Raw genomic sequence first — 23,950 nt, forward strand, 5'->3', positions numbered from 1 at the left:
TATTTATAGAAAAGTATTAAGAAGCTTAAAATTACAATCAATCATCATACGAATCCAGAGGCTAATCAGGGCATTCAATTCAAAGGACATACTGATTTGGAACCCGGCGCAGCGTGAAAGAGGAAAAAAGAAATCAGAGGCATTGATCAGAAGAGACTTTGTAGTTTATTCTTCACCAAAAAATTAAGCTATAGTATTACACATATATTGTTTTTCCAAGTCTAAGCAAATTAATTGGCATACTAAAACATGACAGGATTCAAGATGCTAGCTCCGTCCTCTTAGGTTCAGACAGATCAGTGGTCAAAACACAAATATTTTTTTCAGCAACCCCCCTCACCCTCACCAAATTAATGGTCTGCTTTTTTCAGCAATTGAAATAAACACACACGCACTCAATTAGAACAAACACGGGAGTAATCCGAAAGAGCGACCAAAAGGTAATCTAAGGGAGATCCACAAAAAACATCCATCCAACTAATTGGTGACAGGAAGGTGCTCCCATGAACCTTAAATCCAGAGTAAAGATCCCACGATTTTTCGATGTGGATGGATCAAAACACAAATCACGGTCGCGGAATTTAACTATGTAGCCTGTCTGTCCAATTGAAGATTTCGGTGAGAAAGACATTCAATATATATATATATACACAGACGCATACTAGTACTGTATAAGGAGAAAAAGTAGATTCCTTTTTCAATCTGACCATGCTCTGGGTGATAATTGATATTAGTCTCATTTCACACAATCTATACCCTTAAACAATAGCATAACGAAATTTAATAATGCAAATCAAACCTTATTATATACGTTTACATATTCCTTCTACTTGATGCAACATCAAGAACTTATCGTTAAGCTAGCTAGCTCCCTTGCTTTTGTTGCTTCTTATCCATTGAGAGAGAGAGAGAGAGAGAGACAGCGAGAGAGATGGAGCATACTGATCAAACTCAAAATGGGCTTTTGGAGGAGTTTTTAGTGGCTCCAAAGTTGGATAGTTACTGGACCACTTTCCCCGGTGGAGGGATCGAAATCTTCCCAAATGGTTGGAACTGCGAGTCTTTCGATCGCAATGATCATAACCAAGATTTACTAACCTCAAACACAAACTCCAACTCGCTTTTAGGACTCCTCTCATCACCGGCAGCATTACTAGCGGCAGGGTCTCACGAATCTGGTTTTGCATTCCCTTTTGGCGAAAGCACCAGCTATCCGTTTCTTGATCATGTTGGTGATGGTTTCAGTACGGCAGTACCGGAACTGGGCTCCTCGTACGATCGTTCTAATTTTGACAGTTTACCACCAGTTCCCATCCAACAAGATTATGGAGAAGGGATGGTGGAACATGGAGGAAATCTTGGGCTCCGTGGTCTCCAAGAGGGGAAAGGATTCTGCAAGGTGGAGGTTGAACAGCCAACCGCCACCAGCATCGGTGCATCTAGAGTGGGCTTGTGCGGAGACAAAAGGAGCAAGATCAAGAAGGCTGAGGGGCAACCGTCCAAAAATCTCATGGCAGAAAGGAGGCGAAGGAAGCGACTCAATGACCGGCTTTCCATGCTTCGATCAATTGTTCCTAAGATTAGCAAGGTCATCGTCTCTAGAAGTTTATTTGGCATTACACATGCTTTTCCTTTGCTTCATTTCTTCTTTTTTTGGTGTGTAGGATGAAATTAACAAGTGCTGCTTGATTTAACAGATGGACAGAACATCCATACTTGGAGATACCATAGATTACATGAAGGAGCTTTTGGATAAAATCCACAAGTCGCGAGAAGAGAGTACGGAGGAGAACATCAACCAGCTGACTAAAATAGGAAACTTGAAACAGCTAAAGCCAAATGAGGTAGTTGCCAGGAACCCTCCAAAGGTATAGTTCTGCACCCAACGGATGCAACTCTCTATCCAGTATCCAGGACATTGTCATTTGTCACTTCTTATGCACTGCAGTATCGTAAATTCCTAGTTTCCACAGCTAAATTTAATTGTCTAAGGCTTCAATGATGCATCAGTTTGACGTGGAAAGGAGAAGTGTAGACACGCGGATCGAAATTTGTTGCACTGCCAAGCCAGGGATGTTGTTGTCAACAGTCAGCACAATGGAAGCTTTGGGGCTTGACATTCAACAATGTGTTATCAGCTGTTTCAATGATTTCTCAGTACAAGCCTCCTGTTCCGAGGTATGCATCTGACCATTTGCTCGGTAAATGCTTCAGAATCGTCTTTTGCGCCTTTTTCCCCTCTTTTTGGTTCTTTTTTGCGTGGGGGGGCAGTACGTTAATTATCATCTTTTGCTGATTGCGTGGTAAAAAAATTAGTAATTGACCTGCTCCAGCCTTTCATGCTATCTCATATTCTAATTAATTGATTAGGTGGCGGAGCATCGCAGAATTGTTGGATCTGAAGATGTTAAACAAGCACTGTTTAGGAATGCAGGTTATGGAGGAAGATGTCTATAGAGAGCGTGGCTGCAGCAGAATAAATCTGGACATTATCAGAAGCCTAGCGAGGGACATGGAAGATGATCTGTTGTGTTAGCAATTTTTTAGTTTCTAATAGTGTAGGCTTTCTAGAGGTTCATTTTTAAATCATTAGATGTATATGATGATTTCTGCCATTAGTGGAGATTTAATGAAAGTATGATGTTTTATAATACACACACACATGATGAATTGGATCTACAAATTGTGAATCGATCTGATGGAGGAACCATACGGTCATTACCCATTATTTCCTATTCTATCATAGATATATAGATTAAAAATAAAACACAAACGGATTTATAAAATCCTGGGAAACATATCCAATGCAATGATCATATGTCAGCAAGGAATGTCTCGAGCAGTGAAAAGATCCTTGGAACAATATACAGAAATTGACATCTTGATACGTTTCCAAAACTAGTCAAATATGAGTTTATACTTAGGGTTGGTTTTTGACTGGCTGACCCTGTTTGGTATGAAGAATGAATCCACAACCTAACCAACAACAAATGGTAATAGCAGTACTGGGGAAGTAATTTGGCAATAATCAAACTTTTCGTCTCTCGAGTCCAGAAATGGATCTCATATTTGTACAAGTATATCGTTTCTTGCAGCAAAGATGAAATTGAAATTGGGTTTTCAGCAGACTAAGTAGAAAGGCAAGGCAGTAGGTCTGGTTGCTTTCAGACAAGAGAACAAAGAAAGAATCTACTTTAGCTAGAGCTTAAAGACGAGCTTCGTAAGCTGACATTTGAAGAGTTGGATACTCTCCACTTCAGCAGTCAGCAGTAAGTAGTAAATAAACTTGGCATATCCCAGGACTAAAGGCAAGTCTTTGTTATCTACGTCAGAAGTTCTATACCGAGCAAAATGGCTTTGGGAAACAGCCATGGATAATCCACGCTTTAGGCAGCTATTCTCAGTCTCATAACTCCCATTTTCCAGAGTCGTTTGACGCAACAGAGAAATATCTTACAGGATGGCAATCTTCAGGCATCCAGATCCATGGAGCCAAAAGATCCTTGGTGTCTCTTTCTGTAGCACATGAAGCAGCGGAAGCATAATAGCCATCCCGCATCAACACTGAGAAGCCACTGCAAATTCCATAACATATGACGTTTTTCACATTCTCCAGCTTTGTAAACTTTAATTTCTTGTACTCGCTTTTCAGTCTATGCCAACGTAATATCATATATATATATAAACTTACAACCTTAGATTTATGGAGCTTCAAGTCAAGTTACACAAACTACAAAGCAAATACAGCAAGGAATAGAAACAGTCAACTATTTATACAAGACAGTAAGCACATATATACATTTGTATGGGTCATAAAGCAGATATAGACCACGCAGATCTTTGATGAGAAATCAGTAAATGGGTCAATTCCAATTGTCCAAGAAAATTGGAAATAATAATAGTCATCAAGTTTGTGACATGTACTCCTAAGCAAACAGCTTTATCCTATAAGACAAAGGAGAAATTTGACACATTTCCATGCAATCAAGAAGGATAATGAGAATTCTCAACTTTGATCTTCAAATTCATCTTCAGAACTATCTACAAAATCGCGAACACTATCGTCAAATTTGTTTGCCTCCCTGCTCTGTAGATGGTGAAAATGCTTGATGGCATCTCTTGCACAAAAAACCAATGCATTCTTTGCGTCTTTTACTATCTTGCTCTTCTGAAGGTTATCTTCTTTATTGCCACCACTTTTGTCCTGCGTGCATTTTTTTCCCCTTAGTGACATTGCCTTTCTCCTGGCTTCCCTCAAATGTAGTTGATCAATATATTTCTCATGCAAGGCTTTGTTTTTAATCTTCTTTAGAACAGCGGGACTAATAACAGTAGATCCACGTGAGTCATTCGATAACGAAAGAAGCTTTCCGTGGGCTGATGAAGAAATTTCCTGGCACCTTTTGTCCAATCCTAGTCCTTCTCTATTCAATTCAGGGGTGGAAACACATTGAGTGGATGGATCCAATGTTGACTCCAAAACATTGAAAAGATCTGCTTCATAATGTTGGTCTGCAGCATACTGTTTATGTAGTAGCTGTCGGACAGTTCTACGTGTAACACGACTCTTCTGCTTGCTGTATCTCAACTTCTTCGTGTCAGATTCTGAAGCATTTAGCAATTTACTTGCTGAGAGTGACAGGGAGGCATTCACTCCTTTTGTCCTGGATCGTGGTTGTTGTTGCGCTGGGGTCAAAAGCTCAGAATGGATTTTGTCAAAACATTCCTGGGCAGATTTTCCAGGAACCTGCAACAAACTTCCAAGATTTAAAGCCATATCAAGACTGCAGAAATGCAAGCTAGTAAAGGGTGGAGAGAACATCTATCTGTATAAACCTCAAAGTTGGAAATGCAGTTTTAGCAATGGCGTCATTGTTCTAGTGTGTGAATAACAAGTAGGATTATCAAACCAACATTGGCTTATGTGTGAACTCTGCAAAAAATTTTGATACCACAAGAAGACTAAGAACAAGTATCTGAATCTTATACGAAACGAGAATCGTAGATTTAAGAATTAAAGGAGGTCAAGCATATTATAAGTTACCAATCTATTTGTTCTTGCAATTGGATTTCATTTTCCTGGCTGCACTTCTAAGAAGCAGAGAGATTGGGTTCATGAACTGAAGCAAGGGAAAAAGAAACCACATCAAGTTTTGCGAAGCCCTGCCTATTGGGGGCACAAATCAGTTCATCATAAGTTCCATCAAACTATAATTGTCCTTGTGTTACAATTTTATTCAGGGATTATATTTGACAAGTGCTTATTTTCAAAAGAAACCAAGAGAATTAATTTAAACATGCATTTCCAATTGCTTGTAACTAATTTGATAATTATGAGAGCTATGAATGGATAAAAGTATAGGCCAAAAGTTATTCTAGTACATTTTTTCTAATAAAATAACACAGATACCATTAACAAGAAACCAAATTTCTTTGCCAAATTAATCAAGTGGCAGCACATTACCATTTTGGCAACTTTCTTCCAGAAATGGGGTGTCGGCTTTGCTGCAAAATAAGCTCTTTCCAGCGCTAGTTCTTGCTCTGCTGTCCATCCCTGAAACATCCTATGCTCTTCTTCAACTTGGATTTTCTTCCTTTTTGCAGGAACCTGCTTTTTTTCAGCTTCAAAGCCAACACTCTGACCTTCCCCTCCTATTAAATCTGTGGACAGAACATTAGTAGTTGCATTTTCACTAATAGGCTCTCTAGGTAAGTTTGCACCATGTTTATCTTCTCCATCAACTGAAAGGACCTTTTTGTACAAACAACCAAAGGGAATATTCTGGATGGACTCATTACCCTCGGCGTTACCAGTTCTTGCACGGTGTTCATCTTTAATTCCTCGAGTGGCACTTCTTGTAACCCTCTTTTCAATTTTATACATGCATTGCTCAGACAAATTAACATCCCCTTTAGCTTTTCCGTTATCAGAAATGCATTTCAAAGTGACTCCATCACAACCCTTTCCATTGCCCCTCACACCTCCATTGTTACACCTCCTTAAAGAACTCCTGGTCACCCGCTTTTCTGTCTCAGATTTTGCATTCATGCAGACTGGCTTACCTATCTTACTCACCTTAGATGAGCGCTCCAGCTTAGATTCATCAGAAACAATCCTATTAACATTGCCATTCTGAGAAAACCTAGGAGACCGTCGAACAACACGAGAGTTGTCAACTCCACCATTCAATCTTGTCAATTTTCTGGGCTCGTTACACACATTCGTGGAACTTCTACACCGGACATTGGATTCTTTTGCCTTATCTGAAAGTTGGCCTCTTTTTAAAGAATTCCCGCTTGGAATTGAGCTAAGAGGTGTGAGATCCGAGAGAGGGACCCGTTTCTTGTTTGGAACATGATTCGGAGTCTGCAGGTATTCTGAGTCGGGTTGATTTGGCTTCAGAAATCGTGGAGATCTGCGAATTGCGACAACGGGTTTCGCTCTGTTCTCAGTAGAGTTTCTCTGGCGCATTTTAACGAACAGTTGGTGTTGCAGAGATTATGATGGCAGAGAGGCGAGGGAAAGCACAAGATTCAAAGTCTGAAAAGATATAGGGATGGAATACAATAAAAAGGCTCAAAGCCCAAACTCGATGCACGAGATGTTCGTGTTAAGTAATGGGCTACGCAACAACGGTGAAAGTCTCGGGCTTGACTAGAGGGCCCATGGTGAACTTGCTGTACAAATCTGCGTTTAACCGACATATGTACGGAAATTTCTTTAATGTTTTCGATATTTGCAGTTTAGGACCTTGGATTTTTTTTTTGGGGGGCAAGTGCTATTGATTTTATCGTTAATGAGTAAAATTAATCGAACTATTCATTCCGCGACGCATGACGCCTCGTGAAGTAGCAATTGGATAAAACAAGATTTGGCCACGTATAACTGCTTGATCATGCTGTATTTTATTACAAATTGTTTGTGCATTTTTTGTAACAAAGATGGTATATTCAATCACTTGTATATGAATCATAAACGTGTTAATGTAAGTAAGAGGTTCTGAATTTGAAACTTCTTACTTGCACTTGAAAAAAATGAAAAAAAAACATGTTATTTAAGGTAAAATTATGTGACGTTTCTTGGTATGCACATTTAGAGTTTTTACCTTTGTGACAAATTTTGAACTTCTATAGAGCAAAACGGTTGGCACCCAACACTACATACACTTTTGTTTGTTATTTTTTTTATTTTAGATTTCAGGTCATATCAATTTTACTTCAGTTGTAGCTATTGTCAAGTTCTAAGTTGTCTCAAGAGAGAATTTGATGTTCATGAATAATCATTTCTTGTGGGAATGTTTATAGGTCATGCCATGCTGCCTTACTTTCAATAGTAAAATACTAAAAAACTTCTTGTGGTTTGTCAAATATGCAATTTAATTCTCTCTAATTTGATAATCTACACTATAATTCTCTGTGATTTTAACTAAATTGAAAATTGAACGGAACGCATTCAATCTAACAATTGTAGGTGAAATGTCAATATTACCCTTGTAAAAATGAACTATTTGTAATTTGTCGAATATTCAATTTAACTCTTTTTAGTTTAAAAAATTGCACTATAGCTCCTTGTGGTTTCGACTAAATTGAAATTTGAATGGAAAGCATTTCACGTATAACAAAGGTAATATTGAAATTTCACATACAACCATTAAATTGAATGCTTCCCATCCACTTTTTAATTTAGTCGAAATCATAGGAAGTTATAATGTAAATTTTCGAACTAGAGGAAGTTAAAATGAATATTTGACAAATCATAGGGAGTTTTTTTTTTTTAAATTTTTTACCCTACTTTCAATTAACAGCTTGTATCATAATCTCATCTATGCTAGGTAAGGGAAAAAGAAAAAGTAACGGAGACAAAGGAGAGTCATGAAAGCATTCGTTCGAATAGTGTGTTTTTGAGTGTTTGTATAAAATTTTATTTTAATTTACTGTAGAATTTGAGGAAATACTTTCATGGATTCATGATCCCCATCCCTTCCCTTGTTCTATGATCAGGACTTGATCTCGATTAGGGATGAAAGGTGGGGTCACGGGGCATTAGGGGAGATGGAGGAGAAAATATGACAGAAAAGAGAGGAGATAAGAAGAGGAGGAAGAAAGGAAGGGAGAGAGAAAGGGACAGAGGAAGTGAGAGAAAAAAAATAAAGTTATGAGGAGAGGCAACAGCAACAGCAAATGGCGATGGGTTAAGAAAGGGAGGGGTAGAATAGAAATGATTAGACAGGGTGGTGGTAGAAGAGGGAAATGAACGTGTATTTTTAAGTATTTTGGGGTGTATATTTTAAAAATTTTATGTGTTTTTATGTATTATTAAAAAAAACTTGTCTAATAAAAACATGCAAAAAAAAAAAAAACAACCAGGATGCCAAGCACACCCGTAGCGATCCTAGGGGCACCATTTTATTTATTTGTTTGTTGTTTGTTGGCATAATCGAAGCTTTTGTCCTGGAAAGATACGGAAACTAATGACAGTAGCATCAGCAAAGGCACCCATAGTTTCGTGGCATAAATAATTAAATTAGCCAAATGGGTAATGATCATATCCCACTAAGTTTATTAATTAAAAGAAACTTAATTACCTTTTAGGTCAAAGTTTGGAGTATAACAGAAAAGCGAATTTGGGCCACCAGATGAATCCTCGGGCACATTGATTGGATTACCTTATGACGTTGTTTCGGGGTCTCAAATAATTACCTAATCCATGAATCGGCTGTCGGAACCCTCAAACCAATAAGATACGTACAACCGACTACTAATGACTCGACTTCCAATCTAATAAACCCAAGCATTCTATAATCATTATTATAGTACAAACTATTAGTACAAGAGAAAACAAGAAGATTGGTGATCAGAACCTACGAAATCCATATATATCCTGTTGTTTAATCTTTTAGAAGTTTGCCTGTGAAGTTGCATTATCATTATTCCTCTAAAGAGACTAGTTGGAACATCTCTTTTTTTTCGTGGGGCTCCTATTTTTTGGCTTTCATATTGAGTCACATCGTTGATTAGGATACAATCTAAAAAGCTGCAAATATAACTAATGTTTTTGGCTATGTCCATTATGAAGTTGTTGCCTAAAAGAAGATAACCCTCCGTCCCTCACGATGAAGGAAACTGTCGCGAATGCCGTACGTGTCCCGAAAAACAGACACGCAGGCGATCAACAAACAAGTACGCATATGTTTACAACAAATAAAAAGCATTTCAGTGTAGACTGGAGTAACTCTTTGATGCGGACATTAATCTTCCTGGCTCAAATGGGATGAAACGAAACCGGAGAAGTGCAACGAAAGTACAAGGGGTGGGAGAAAATGGGATGAAACGAAATCGGACAATGGAATTAGGTGACGTTGGAACGTTACACATTCATTACCTTTCACTTTTTCATAGATAAGGCAAGCCCACTAATATTCCCACTAACAATTGTTTCCCAAAAGGTGCTCCCTCTCTCCTCCTCATATTTTGGTTTCTACAAAGAAAGGGCCCCCTATCATCAGGAGTCTCTCTACTTATCATCCGTACGTTTACCACCATGGAAAGATTTGGCTTCTTTTTTACATTCTTTATGTGTTGCTAGTGTAATAAAACCACTCACGATCACGATCACGATGTAAATTTACATAAAAAAAAAAAAGCTGATCTGTTGCCTGCCCCAGCAGAAGATCAGTAGTAGTAGTATGATGGATGCAGTTGTAGGTAGAAATGAATGAAAAGCGGAGCATAGTACTGTAGTATTAAGATGAAGGCAATCAATCCTCTCACATGGTTTACAGTTCCCACAACTACCATTCCATCATGTTTGCGCAGACGCGGACATGGTGTAGAATAGTTGGTCAGCAGATCGAGGTTATGTGGTGATAATTGCATCCTCTTTGATGCCAACTGTTGGATGTCGAATTGGTGGACGTTATGTGCCCATAGATAGAGAAAATGAGTAAACAGTGTGGGGGAATGGATGGTACGAGTTACGAAATCTCAAGTTCGATGGAATTTGAAAGCGATTTTGGAAATAGACAGACAGGAGTATTGAACTTTCCTTTCTCTTGATGACAGCCCAAAATTCATGATAAGATGATGACTGACCAAAATATACTCTCATAACGTAATGGACTAAGTCAGGACGATGAAGGTGCTGAAATAGTTGCGTAACATCATCATTAGTTTCATTTTTCTTCTCTGTGCAGTGGTAAGAATCCTTGTGAGTTACGTGTCTCCCACGACATTCTTTAGTTATTTTTGCGTTTGCATTTCCGGGAAATAAAGAAAGGAATGGGATGATGCGCCAATGTGAGGGTTGGTTTTGGGAAATACTGAAGCTCTGTTTGAATTAGCTTTTTTTGAAATATTTTTGAAAAATTTTACTGTAATAGTGTATATGAAAAATTTTTATTATAAATTTTTTTTGATATATTGTATGGATGAGATATTTTTTGAATTATTATATATTATTGTAACATTGAATTTGAAAAACTTATTTTTGAAAAAATGACCAATCCAAATGGAGCTTGAGATCTCTCATAAATTTACGGCAACTTCTGGTTCTAATCGTGGGTACAGTAATAAAAAAAAAAAAAAAAGATAAACGAGGGAAAGAGAGAAAAACCTATCCTTATGGATATCGATATATGCTCAAATTTTGTTTCCTCGTCCTCTTTTTTTTTTTTTTTTTTAATTTAAAAAAAAGGTTTTTTTTCGAACTACAATGCACGTGAACTAAAATTCATCGAGGCGGTAGTGGTACTTGAAGGAAAAAAATATCCAGCCGGGAAGGGAACTGAAGTAGATGGTTGAGGAATCTGGTCGTAATGGAAATGCAGTATGCAGATACCCAGGTGGACGAATACGAGTAGTTAAGTAAAGGGAGCTTGGATTAAAGGGGGTAGATGGAATGTGCCGAAATTAGGACAGCGTCCCATCCTGAGATCAGCAATCAGCACTTGAAAAGAGCATCCAATCAAATCAAAGGACAAAAAGTGATTTGTACTGAAAGGATGGACTAAGCCTCAGGGTATCAGTACAAAACGCCCGCTGGTCTAGTGCTCGTACTCGTACTGGTACTGGTACTGGAGAAGGTGTTTGGTGGAGCAAAAGCGAAGCACTCGCCTGATTTGGTTTGTACAGTGAAATTAGGTCATGACAATAATGTTGAAGAGAAAGTGCTGCTGGTAGTTGATAGAAAAGAACAAACGATAGAAAAAAAATTCATTGAAGCAATAATCGTGTCCTGCTTCGTATGGTGGAACCCTTGATCCAATTAAATCATGCAAAGGTAATAATATATAATTTTTCACGCCACCTGCCATGTGCCCTCCTTCTAACTTGTTAAATTTCACTCCTTTTTCGTTCAAAAAATAATTATTAAAAGTCATGCAAGGATTCTGAGGCAATACATAATCCTCAATTCTGAAATCATATAATTGGCCAATAGAAAAGCAACAGGTAATTGCTAATTTAAGTTGTTTGCGACTTTGCGGTGGAAATTGATGATTAATCCTGGCACAGAGCGGAGTAATTGATTATCTTTTGTTTTGGTTCCTAAATGGGTGATGGATGTTTCCATATTACCACAGTCCTCTCAAGAATGATGATCGCAAATATTAGTCCGGAGTGTTTGGATAGCACAAAGATCTCAAATAAAATGTATTCTTTATTACGATGGAATCACATGCGGTTCCTTCTCGAATTGAACATTCATTTAGCGGCGTTCCTGGTTCGAAATGGCCATGCCAACCGACCGAATTGCAAGAAACTTTAAAGCAGCGGCTGCTTGACAGAAAAGATATCGTCATGTGCGCTTCTTATCTTACAGGTAAGCATGATTACAGGAACCAGCAGACGATACTCTGGTTTTGGAAATTCAGAAATAGTACCATGCACGGTAGCATTTCTCCAAACTCTGGTACACGAGTACTAGCAAGTTTCAAGAAGCTCAACCGAGAACGGAGGTGCTGTTTCCCGCCGGAGGAGAAAGAAAGAGAGAGAGAGAGAAAAGTTATCCAACCAAGAGGTCCAAGAACTAATTGGAGCAATTGAAAATGGTTTGTTTAGGCCAAGGTAGCTACCACCTCGAAAAAGTGAACTTGGCTTTTATTTTCCTAGTTTTACCATTGTATTTTTACAGCAGAGACATACTACTACTATTCCCTTGAGGATTTCTGAGTAGCGGCGATAAGTACGAAACATGATAATGGGAATATTACAGTCAACCTGACAGAGATCTCGCCCTAGAGTCCTAGACCGATTTCCATCTTTATTACACCAGTAAAAGCAACAAAATAGTAAACAAATTTAGCGACTGAAGGAAACAGGATTGCGTATGTATGGGCTGTGATTTCTGAACTCTTGTCTACCCGGGTTCACATTTATCATCTACGTTAGAAGATTATTATATCCTGATTGACGCAGTAATATGGTAGCAAGTTTTAGGATGGATGTCGATTACTGGATACCAGAAACCGAAAGCAGAGCTACCTACGGACAGATCCAAGTTTTTTTCTTTTTGCTCATGTCTTCCAAGCAAGCGTGCTTGAGAACACACAAAATTCTGTCATATATTGGTTGGGTATTGATGGCAATTGCCAGCTTTAAATTACTTGAAACGTAAGCAAAATGATTTTTTTAGTTACTATTGGAGTAATAAAATTTCTTCAGTACTGTACATGAAATAGGTAGGAGCAGAGAGAGAGCTCTCTAGTACAAAGGGATCGCCATTCGCGGTGGCTTAGGCGGCTTCTTGGGCACCTCCACAACTATTTTCTCCAGTCTCGGAGGCTCGCATGGACATGGCATTGCAATGAACTTCGGAATTTGATCACCGGGCATTAGTACTGGCAAGCTCTGGTTTTGATTCTGCTTCATGTTCTACAACAAAAGAAATCAGGGTATCCAATCAGGAGCTGCAAATTGATTGAATTTTGTAACATCGACAACCAGAAGCACAAAACCAATTTATCGCAGCAAAATTTATTTCTTTTTCCGTTAGAGCGAAGTTATGGGGAATCAGGTTTTATATATATATATATATAAAAATTTGCGGTTACCATGTGGGCAAGTTTAGGTTTCGAGGCGTCTTGAACACCATCTTCCTCGAGATCCGTGGCGCCGGGGAGAGATCGGCGGAAGGACCGGAGCTTGTCCCAGTGGTAGCAGCAGGAAAAGATACCGCTCAAGCTGAAAATGACGATCAGGAGGAGGGCTGTGCCAAGAGGGAATCCCAGAGACGGCCGTGAAGCGTCCACATGAGGAGGTGAATAATCTGGACTTTCCATCGCTCAAACAATTGTCTTTACTGCCACTCAATAAGCGCCCTACTCCCCTCATCGAGGGTCGGAAAAAATCAAAAGATTGAAGCTTTGACACGAAGAGATTGGGAACCACAAAGATTTTCCTTAATTATAAACCAGGTTTGGGGAAAGTGGGGATGGATAAGAGAATTGGTTACCGGTTAGTAGTTCTACCAACTCTCTCTAATACTTAACTAATAATAGTAGCGTCTTGCTAGTGGGGAATGGGGGCAGAGCAAAGAGGAGAAGGTGGTGAGAATTTATAAATGGGAAGGGTAGGGGTGCAGGTGCAAGCGTGAAGAAGCGGTAAAGAAAGGTACAGCTAGTGTCCGGGTCAAGGTACGGAGGAAAGGGCGGGACTGCTGTCCCACATGCTGACTCCTCTGATGCTATCTTGTCTTAGGCCCCATTGTGGTCTATTTCTCGGTGGAGGAGGAGAGCATGAACTGATGACTGAGTGCTATCTATGTAAGGCTTAATTTGCTTCTTTTGCGGGCAGGCATTTATATTTGTATATATTTAGAATGTAATAATAAAGTCGAAGAAGGGATGCAGGAAAGCAGAGGAGAGGTGTCCGTCGGGTAAAACACCTCTTTGTCAGAACGTGAAAAAGATTATGATGTGGCTTTTGAAAACTGGAGATATGAATATGATGCTGTTTAGCTGGAGGGCCGCCGCTGATCCGGAAACTTTAGACAGCTTCTTATACGCCCTGCCCCACCTTGTTCTGCCCTGTCCTTTTACTCCTCTCCTCTTCGCCTCAGGTTTATGCTAATCACACAGATGCCTCTTCCAAATTCAACATTAGACTTATGCACCACGCACCGCACCTCTCTTGGTAAACTTGGTAAACTTTAGGCGAGAGGTATTATTTTAGTTCAGTTGTGCAGTGCTGCTGCATGTAGCATATCATCGTTTCTGTTCGTTCTAATCTCGAGTCCCTCGTAAATTTATACTTAAATTAACGTGTGATTTATTAATGACTGGAGCATGAAATTAACGTGTGATTTATTAATGACTGGAGCATGAAAGAGGTTTCTTGTTCCGTCACTCAACGACCAAAAAAAATAATGGTACTCCTGCGGAAGTTGAGCAGTCCATGCATTATAGCGTTGGATTACTTATCACCGGCAACAACTGTAAGATGAGATCATTAATTAGTTTAAATCTTCTTTGACTGAAATTTTTTCTTTCCATTTTATATGATGCTGATAGGCCAAAAAAAAAAGAGATTTTTTGGGCTTGTGTGTGACCTTTTGAGTTCCCAAAGGACGGCATGAGCAGGCAGAGAGTCTAAAATCTTTTTCTTAGGAGAATTAATGGAAAACAGGGGAAGGCATCATTTTCTTTTCTTTTCTTTTCTTTTTTACCTCGTCTAAATGAGCTCATTGAACCAACTTCCTAGTTACTAGAAGTTGTGCTTGGGTTTCTTTTTAAGATATTATTTTATTTATATTACATAGTAGCAAGTAATTTCTTGACAACAGCAAAAATACTCTCTGGCTTTTTGGTTTTTCGGCCAATGGCTCTGTCAGAAGTGCCGACGAGCGTTTGGATAGCACAATTATCTCAAATAATATTTCGCTTGTATCATAAACACATTTCCCAACTCACCTTTTTATATTCAAACTAATAAGAGGTGGAATTCCAGAGATAAAGAAAACAGCAAAAATAAACCAAAAATCTCAACAATTCAACCTCTCCACCCTTCTTACCTTTTGCCTAGCGGTGAATACTGTACTTTCATCTAATGACGGTTTGTCCCCAAGGAAGTCAACTTTGAAACGATTGCAAAAGTGTATTTTGCTTTCTGCTTTTTCGTGACAATTCTTGGACTCAAATCACTCGCATTTCGTTCTCCGCAAGTGGATTCTCCTAAATATCAACGGATAAAGAAGAAGGAAAATATCTGAAAATTTTGTTTCAGCAGCCACTGAGATTGACAACTCTAATTGGGCCATGAACAGCTGCAGCACTAGACTCGAAACTCTGCATTCCATCCAAATCACAATACCAGAGCTGGCGACTGGTAAGAAGGTCCCCCATCATCGGAGCTGCAAAGGCGGCCACAGGGTTGCCTCTCATCAATTTATAATCCTCTCTACCCTCTCATCATCATAACTTAATGCGTTCCATTCTGGCTGCTAAAGCAATTGCAAGTTTAATGGCTCTATAGAGTTTCAAAATTACCGTCTGATTGCCGTAATTGGACATACAATACAGGTCTATCAATCGAGGTTTAATTCAAAAAAAAAAAAAAACGAAGGTGTAACGGAGACTAACTAGCCGGAGTTATATACACTAATGAGGTCTGTCCTGACCAACTTAGCCCAGGTAAGTCAAGAATTCAAGAACAATTTGGCTTTTGAAATCGTAGAATACTTTGGCCGAATGGAGGAGTAAAAAGCCTTAAATTTCATGTTGAAAATTGGTTCAAGATGTTTCGGCACGAAATTAGATCACATGCATGTCATTTTCGGGTCCCCTGTCTTTTTTTCCTGTATGTCAGTATCATCCACTTGATGTTCGTGGTGACAGTGAACTACTTGTCTAAATATTTTTCCTGCAAGATTCTGTTTCTTCAAAATAGGCTGCCCTGTCAGTTTTAATGCGACTGCTCTTTGTATTTTGGCTGTGTCTTCACTGTTGATATCATTCCTCTAATCTTTTTTTTTTTTTTTTTTTGGTTTTATCTGAGGACGCGAGGGAATATGCTAATCAGGTCACTGCTCCCTTTCTTGATATTTTCTTGTCATGGAACCAATCTATAACCGTGGCAAAGTACGTAGTCCTGGCAACTGGCAAGTCAAATGCCAAAATGGGATTTCTGAAGCAGCATATGCTTTATCCAGACATTCTCGAATAGCATCTTAGACTTGCCTGTAAGCCAAATATCCCCCTATTTCCTATCATGATTTGATTTCATTACATTATAATTAATCCTCAAACTGAACCTTAAAAGCTCAAAAGTGAATATGAATGTCTCTGAACTCTTTTCGTGCTTCAAGCAACGCTGCCAATTGGCAAAGTGCTGTGAGTAGAGCTTGCCGGGGTGGCATTATTATAACCAAAAACACATCAGACGTAAAATAAACGACGCTGGGGCATTGGTGCTTATCCTTTGAAGAGTAAGCAGATGATACTTGGATGTGCGGTTCTTGATTCGATCTAGTAAAATCCAGATAACTTGATGAATGGATAGTCGCCAGCAGGGTAATGGAAACAATTTTATACTGACAATTTACTTCAGCTTTCCAAAATCCAACATGCAAAAATTGGATTCCGGGCTTCTTTAAATTTTCAAGTTTCTCACCTTTAAATAGAAAATCTGTTGCGTAAAGCTGTAGGGCAGATTCAATGGTGAAAAACTAGGGAATTCTAGAAGGGCAGATTCAATAAGAAAAAAATAGACAAAATGGAGAGCGTGCATAAAATGATGGATACAATTCACAAGAACTTCATCTCATTATTATTCCGCAAATTGACTGAACAATAGAGCACTCAGAAACCATGGGGTCTATGACTATCACATCCTGAACAGGGTTGGACATTCCGATTCTTGGCTTGTCATCTCAGCCGTCCGTTGTTCTTTGGCAATCATGTATTTGCGCACTTATGGACGCGGTTTCTACCGCAATTAATCTTTGCCTCATGAGGGATGGGCATTAATAGCATATGTATATATGCGATTCACCTAGACATGGCTAAGGTGCGGTGCAAATGCAATTCTCTTTTGACTTGAAGTTGTTGATTAGGCTAATCAGCTGCACCAACACCATCTCTTGCTGATCTATTGCAATGGGGTATCCTTCTACCAATGGGGCATGCTTCTTCAACAAACAAAATATACTAGGCTAAACTACACATTGGCTCCTAGGCTATAATCGTAATACTACTTCAGTAGCAAATTACCTCTTGTTCACGAAACCTACGAATTGTTCCTTGATGACTGAAAGTCAAATATTGTGACTGAATTATCTCGTGACCCTTTTTCATCATTTTTTTCTTTCTTCTTCTTCTTCTACTTTGCAAATCTTTGTACATGAATGAAAACTCTCTCGCTGTCATTGTTCTTAACCAAACTCCCTATATATCGCGTTGACCCTTTTTTCATCAACTCTAAAGGCGCTACATCGTTTGTTTTATCCAAAACAGAAGCATTTCCTATACATTTGTCATTAATCTCATTACCCATGAGAAGGGGTTAAAAAAACCAAACAAATACCACCTTTCTTTGCTCACATTTATCATGGTTCTACTAGCCATCAAAGTCTGCATTGATCCTAGATGAAGTATAACGCCGAAGGTATTAGACGAAAAGGAGACGAGATTTCGTGCATTTTTTTTTTTCCTGCTAGTTACCTTCTCCAAACTTCCAAGAACGAAAAAATAGAGAAATGTCTGTCTGCGAAGGAAGGAAACCATAGCCTTTCCTACCCCAGTTTAGGCCGAAGGTAAGAAAAGTCCATTTGCATTGGGCGGACTTCAATAGAAGGCAGATCATTGGACCAATCAACGACAGAAACTACTAGGCCCAAAACTCAGGCTGTTAGGCCCGTCACAAGTGCCGATCGTTGATTAATGGTGGAATGCATTTGGGCCTAGATGATTGATTTTTTGCTTCACACTGCCATAATCAAATCATAAACCTTAAAGATTAGTCTTTGGTTTGCTCTATTAGCGAGGGATTATTTCAGCACGGTCGGTTATGATTAACTAATTAAATAGTCACTGATAATCTTCCCCTGAAAAACAAAATAAGAAAAAAGAAAGTGCTAATTCTCTCCATAAATGCCTTGTTTGGATTTTCATTTACCTCACGCCGCTATTGTATATTTTTCTACAAAAAATTTCAGAAAATAATAATTCAAATTCAGACGGGCTCTTAGTATAGCAAGCCTAAGCGGTTTTAGATTTCAATTCAATTTTGATTTGTTGTCTCCAATTTTCCGGTTAGTAATTGATACCAAGAGCAACATCACATCACTTCGCCTTGCCCTATCTTCATACTGCACTTGAGAACTTAATTTTCTTTTTCCTCTCTAGTAAATATAAGAGAAAGGATGCTATGCGCAGCCATAAAGGGCTCCCAACAATTTTAATAGCAGAGGTTTGTACCTCATTGGAGCAGCATTTCTATTATTTCTTTCTCCTTTCCAGGTACGCTGAATCGATATCTTTGCAAAAAAATTTTACGAGGAAAAAAGAAATCTTGTCAAATTTATGGAGAGTTGTCGGAGCCTTATCTTTCCAGGTACGCTGATCGACCGAAATGATCTGCGTAAAAGATTGATCTTTCACCTTGTGGTCCTATAGATAGTAGAAGTTATGGTTGAACAACCAATTAAAGAGGTCCGTTGGCTTATCCAGGTTTTCTCTTTACTCGGAAAGCAACTAAAGTTCTATAAAGTCAGCTGCGGATGATGACAATAGTAGAATCCTACAACTTGAATCCCTAAAAAGAAAGCGAATAAAAAAAAAAAATGAAGAAGAAGAAAAACTGAAAGAGGATAAGTAACTGAGCAGCCTTCGTATTAATCTTGATCCGGATGGGAAGCATTTTCTTGGCCCCCCATAAACTTGTCACCTAGCCATGAAACAAAAAATAAGATGATAAACTAGCACAGTTGCACGTGCTTGAGCTTCTTGCAGCCAAGCACCATTTTGGTGACAAGTTGCAAATTAGCCAGATATTTCTGTAACCCATCTACAACGTCACTAAGCTGCAATCAAATCAAGTCGCTGGTGAGCCAACATCGAGCTTGAGTCGAGTTATCGAACTTAAATCGAGTACTGAGAAATGCAACTCGTTAACTTGCTTGCAAATCGGCTCATATATATTTGAAAACTCAAGAAGATTCAAGTTTGAGTTCGACTAGGCTCGAATTTCGGATTGGGTTCAAATTTGAGTTTACATTAAAAATTAGTCGAAGATAAAATTAAATCGAAACTCAACCCAATTAAATTTAAATTCGACTAACATAGACCTAACCAGCAGTAGAAAGTAGAATCAAATTTAAGGGGAAGGACACCGGAGTACTGAGTGATTCGATTCGCTGGCAAGTTCGAAAACAAAGAAGATCCTGTTGCAGGTGTACTTGTGTACTACAAATCTTTCACACGTGAGCTGTATATCTCAGGTGTATTTATTCTTCGGAACAGGAGCATTCAATATTGATTCGGCTCAAGAGCGTAGACAGGAGAGATCCCCTCCGGCTCCGGGCCGCCCCACACAAAAACCACCAAAACCAACCAAAAAATTGCAGCAGCATTGACCTTTCCCATTTCCATGGATGTCTTTGGGATTCCATGCATTGGAACATGTTTCCAACTACTACTAACTACTATTACTAAATATATAATAAGTATGTTTTCCAGGCCAAGTGAGAGAACGTGCCAGACGCGTCGTTTTATTCGTAGTATTAGAGTATATTGATCAAGATTAACTATGTAAGTAAGGTAGGGTGGGCTGTGATTGGCCCCTGCCTCCCCCCCCCCCCCCCATGGTTGCTATTGTAAGTTGGTCCGGTATAAAATACCACCCGACTAGAAAACATAATTAATATTAAAGAGTGAGCATCTGATAATAGCCGGGTTTAAGTATCAATATTCCGGGTTAATATTGCTTGCTCTACGATTATGAATGTTAAGCTCTTGATTTTCTCGAGTATTTGCTCGCCAACGACTTTCAATCTTCTGCATGAAAGTCCCTCATCAGTACCTAATTCAGTTAAGAATCATCGTATTAACCATATCCAGGTAATAGATCAAAGGCTATCAGTACATGTAAATAATAGGGAAAGGGAAAAAAAAAAAAGAACAAGTAATGGTAGATAATTTTCATCTTCTTGTAGATCTAGTCAAGAAGGTGCTGATCAGAAATCGGAAGTGTCAGACAATACATGTAATAATAAATGTTTTGGTTGGGTGGGTTAATAGTTACCTTAAAAGAGCATCCGATGTTACGACTAATAATACCAACAAGTTGTCTATTAATTTCTTGGCAGATTAAGGGCGTGCGGAAGGGCACCTCATTTGGATTTGGGGGCACGGCCTCATTCATTGGCTCTCGCTGTCAAATATACGGTGGTTTAATATTGCATTTGAAGGGCTGTAGGTAGTAGAGTCACCTGCAAAAGCGGAAGTCTACCGGCATTGGGTCCCTTTGTCGTGGCACAGCCCCGCAAACTATGTGGCTCATACCATTTCCACTAGGGATTGATCCTTACTTCAATTATTAATTATTCCCTTCTGAGCCTGACTTTCAAACCTTCATACCGCATCACCTAATCGAGATCGCAGATCCCTCCATGAATTTGATCCCTATCCATCCCTCAATCCCTTCCATCGGACGCCCCCCCATCCCCAACTAATTCCTCTCTTTTCGAGCCTATACTGTATACTTGGATGGGATGGGGATGATGTTTATCTCTACATTTATTTTCGGTGGATGCATGAGTGGTTTCTTCATTTTGTTTCTACTTTTTCCTATTAACTTTCTTGAAAATGTTAGACGTAATCATTCATTGAAAATGTTCTCCAGAGACTTTAATTGTTGAGGTTGATGCAAAAAAAATACTACTTCAAAGCATGAACAAAGGGGTTAGAAGAATAGGACGGACGTCGAATAAACAAATTAAAACCTTTTGGACGTAATCTCACCCTTTGCTGCTCATCTTTGCAAGTGGTGCATGCCCAAGGTTTTAGGTTCACGGGAAAGGTAATTTTTGAGCAAGCTACAAGTCTCGATTGCTTTTTAGGTGTGGATAATCAAGTTTTGGAGACAAGTTTTTAATTATTCCAACCTCAGGTTTTTAGTGCCATATCAAAATGTTGGTTAAACCCGAAGTACTGGCTTCACACTTTCTTCTAGTGTGAGAAGACTTTTCAGATGACATAAAAACCGCCGACATTGGGTTTGAAGTTTGAACCAACTTATTAATCTCACACACTTTCTTCAAATGTGCCTTCTTTCCTTTGTTAAAAGCTGATTGTGATGGCATGATTTCGTTAAGCAGCCACGACTCACATGACAAAACTTCAAAAACAAGTTAATTGCCTCACCTCTTTATACCCCCACCCCCCCCTTTTCCTCCTCTCTAACCCTAGCAAAAGGCATCAAGGAATTCGGAAGCCTCTTAAGGTCCTGACACCTAGTGGTCGCGGCGGTTCGACCCTTGTTAATGTCTTGTGTCTTCTGGAGGATGGGGGCACAAGCGTAGTGGAATTAGTCGAGTCCGAAATAATAATTCGTTGAATCCCGGATACCCACTGTGTCAGAAAAAAAAAAATCGAAGTCTTTATTGTAGAACCAATATAAATAAGCACAACAAAAATCAACTTTTGGATAGGGTCTTGAAATGGAATGAGCTGTGGTGATGTGTAAAATCTTGGGTCGTTGCGAGGAAACTCCCATATCCTCTGGGGTTGGGATTATGGGAATGGGTACCTATCTCTCTACGAGACGAGTACCTGCACGAAATATGAATTGAATTCTTGGGTTGGCATTTGAGAGTTGAATTGAGACCAAGCGTGCCACTGCCAAGTAGCATCTAATCATATATAGAAGAAGAAGACCCATAATAACCAAGCTACTTTAATTTCTGTGATTTTCTCCTTTTCTTTTCCTAGTGGAAATAAATGAATAATTAGGTCAAAAAGGAGTTTGATGTAACTAATTAAAGAGGCCATCGTCTTTCAAGACGGGCTGATCACAAGAAAAAAGAGTTGTAATTAGAGCCAAGATCTTAATTTTACCTAGCTATGATCTTTGTGGTTCTCCTTTTTCTTCTTTTTTTTTGGTGGGTTTGAATTTACTTTTGGTTTATGTGTACTAGCATAAACGCCAAAGCCAAGCGACATCATTATTTTCGGTACGAGCAAGAAGAGAAAAATAGAGAGGTGCGCTGCGGAGATAAGGGGATGAAGATGGAAAAGGAGAGAAGGAGGTTAAATGTCCTGGTCACCACCCGGCAACACAAGTTCCATTGCCGCTTTCTTGTCCCCTCCGTCCCCACCCATCTCTCTCTCTCTCTCTCTCTCTCCCTCTAACCCATCGCACGCATTTGATCTGCTTTTCCTTCTCTTTCAACAAATGCCCCCTCCCTTACGCGAGTGACTTACGTTTCACGGTTTCAGTCATCAGTCATCAGTCATCAGCACGGATTCTCCAGCACCATCAACCAGCTCTTAAGTAAGTGTAGCTAATCTGGTAGTTTTCGGCTGGAATTTCCCTAATTAAGGTCCTGTTTGAATTGTAATTTTCTGAAATTTTCGTAAAAAATGCATTATAACGATATGATACCGTATCTGAGACGAAAATGTGATTGAAAAATGTGTTTGTAAAAAATGTAAAAAATTTTTGGATAAAAAATGACTTTCCAAACAGCGCTAACTTGCACATTTATCCTTAGGGCTGTTAGAAGGACAGAAATTAAAATTTTCATGCACCCTTCAACTGTAGCTTAACCGAAATGGGGGGCTGTATCGCTATATCTACTGCCGTGTTTGGAAATAGAGTCCTAATTAATAACCCCTGAGCCCTGTGCACCTCCCATACATGACATGATACAACAAAAGCAGAAAAGCCTCTGCGCCTAAAGCGGGCTTTCTTGCTTCTTCTACCTCCCACGCTGTCTTAATGGAATGAGGGGAGTGGAGCCGGATTGACGGCTGTGACGGAGTTAGTGGTGGTGGGACTGGGATCAAAGCGGCCACGTGGGGATGGGGATTGAGGGTATCTGTGGCCTATCACAAAATTTAGCATCATGCTTTTGTGGGCAATCAATCATTCATGGATCAGTTGAAATGTGGAAATTGATAACCTCTGTTTACAATTGGCTGGACAAATAAAAGTGGAAACCTTCTGGATTTATCTTTCATTTCTTTCCTTCTTCTTTTTATATATATATATATATATATATTTCAAAAAAAAAAAAAATCATTACAGCGAAGATATGGTAATCTCCTTTTGTCTACCTCTTTTTCGTCTCCATCATGGCTGCCGCGGGAGCGTGGTCTCAGACCCACTCTGACTCTGCTGCATTCACCACCCAAATTTGAGTAGAAAATTATTCTAATTGTAGCCATCGCCGCTCAACCCAAATCTTTTTGTTGTGCCAAGGGAACAACCTACGACGTCGTCCCGGAAACTGCCCCAGCATAGATCCAACTTTATTACATCATCCTAATTTTGTTTTCATCTTAGTCGTATAAATTTATCTGAAAATGTAAGACGCGGCGATACCAAGCCAGGGATGCAAGTTTTGTGGTGTTAAGAATAATCATCTGTAGAGTCAACATGATTTTGGAATGAAAATATTTCTATCCAACGCCCAAACCAAATCTTTGCTTTGGAAGCAAAGAAACGACGCATGCAGCATAACAACCTTCCGTTGACCAAGGAAGATCCTTCTAATTTCCGAAAAATCTTTTTGGCATTTTCTGCATGCATTTCTTGTGATTACGGCAACTTCTCATTTTTACGTCAATCGTGTCTCGTTGTGGTTCGATGTCATTTTTTTCCCCCCTCGGAACGCAATATGGAGAAAGAATAAGATATCATTTCTTGAAAAGAAATGTGAATTCTCTTGAATAATATTAATATTACCGGAGAGAAATACTTCATGTTTCTACATATCCTACCGCAAATGATCTAC

The 23,950-nt window shown here is 39.1% G+C and overlaps 3 protein-coding genes across 3 annotated transcripts; 1 reads left to right on the top strand and 2 right to left on the bottom strand.

Annotated features, from left to right (window-relative positions):
• The first annotated feature begins 931 nt into the window (after positions 1–931).
• Positions 932–2,641, top strand: LOC113777904 (transcription factor bHLH61). Its single transcript, XM_027323135.1, has 4 exons — positions 932–1,588; positions 1,698–1,868; positions 2,011–2,178; positions 2,371–2,641. Exons 1-4 carry the CDS (start codon positions 932–934, stop codon positions 2,455–2,457), a joined length of 1,083 nt encoding a protein of 360 aa, XP_027178936.1. The 3' UTR covers positions 2,458–2,641.
• Positions 2,642–3,793: 1,152 nt separating this feature from the next.
• LOC113778496 lies at positions 3,794–6,563 on the bottom strand. The gene is made up of 2 exons (XM_027323928.1): positions 5,465–6,563; positions 3,794–4,747 (listed from the first exon to the last, which is right to left on the bottom strand). The coding sequence occupies exons 1-2, from the start codon at positions 6,470–6,472 to the stop codon at positions 4,007–4,009; spliced, it is 1,749 nt and encodes a 582-aa protein (XP_027179729.1). The 5' UTR covers positions 6,473–6,563; the 3' UTR covers positions 3,794–4,006.
• Positions 6,564–12,610: 6,047 nt separating this feature from the next.
• Positions 12,611–13,751, bottom strand: LOC113778276 (uncharacterized protein At5g65660). Its single transcript, XM_027323619.1, has 2 exons — positions 13,050–13,751; positions 12,611–12,870 (listed from the first exon to the last, which is right to left on the bottom strand). The coding sequence occupies exons 1-2, from the start codon at positions 13,275–13,277 to the stop codon at positions 12,700–12,702; spliced, it is 399 nt and encodes a 132-aa protein (XP_027179420.1). The 5' UTR covers positions 13,278–13,751; the 3' UTR covers positions 12,611–12,699.
• Between the last annotated feature and the right edge of the window lie 10,199 nt (positions 13,752–23,950).

This window comes from Coffea eugenioides, chromosome 7 (assembly GCF_003713205.1).
Source record: "Coffea eugenioides isolate CCC68of chromosome 7, Ceug_1.0, whole genome shotgun sequence".
Classification (NCBI taxonomy): Eukaryota; Viridiplantae; Streptophyta; class Magnoliopsida; order Gentianales; family Rubiaceae; genus Coffea; species Coffea eugenioides.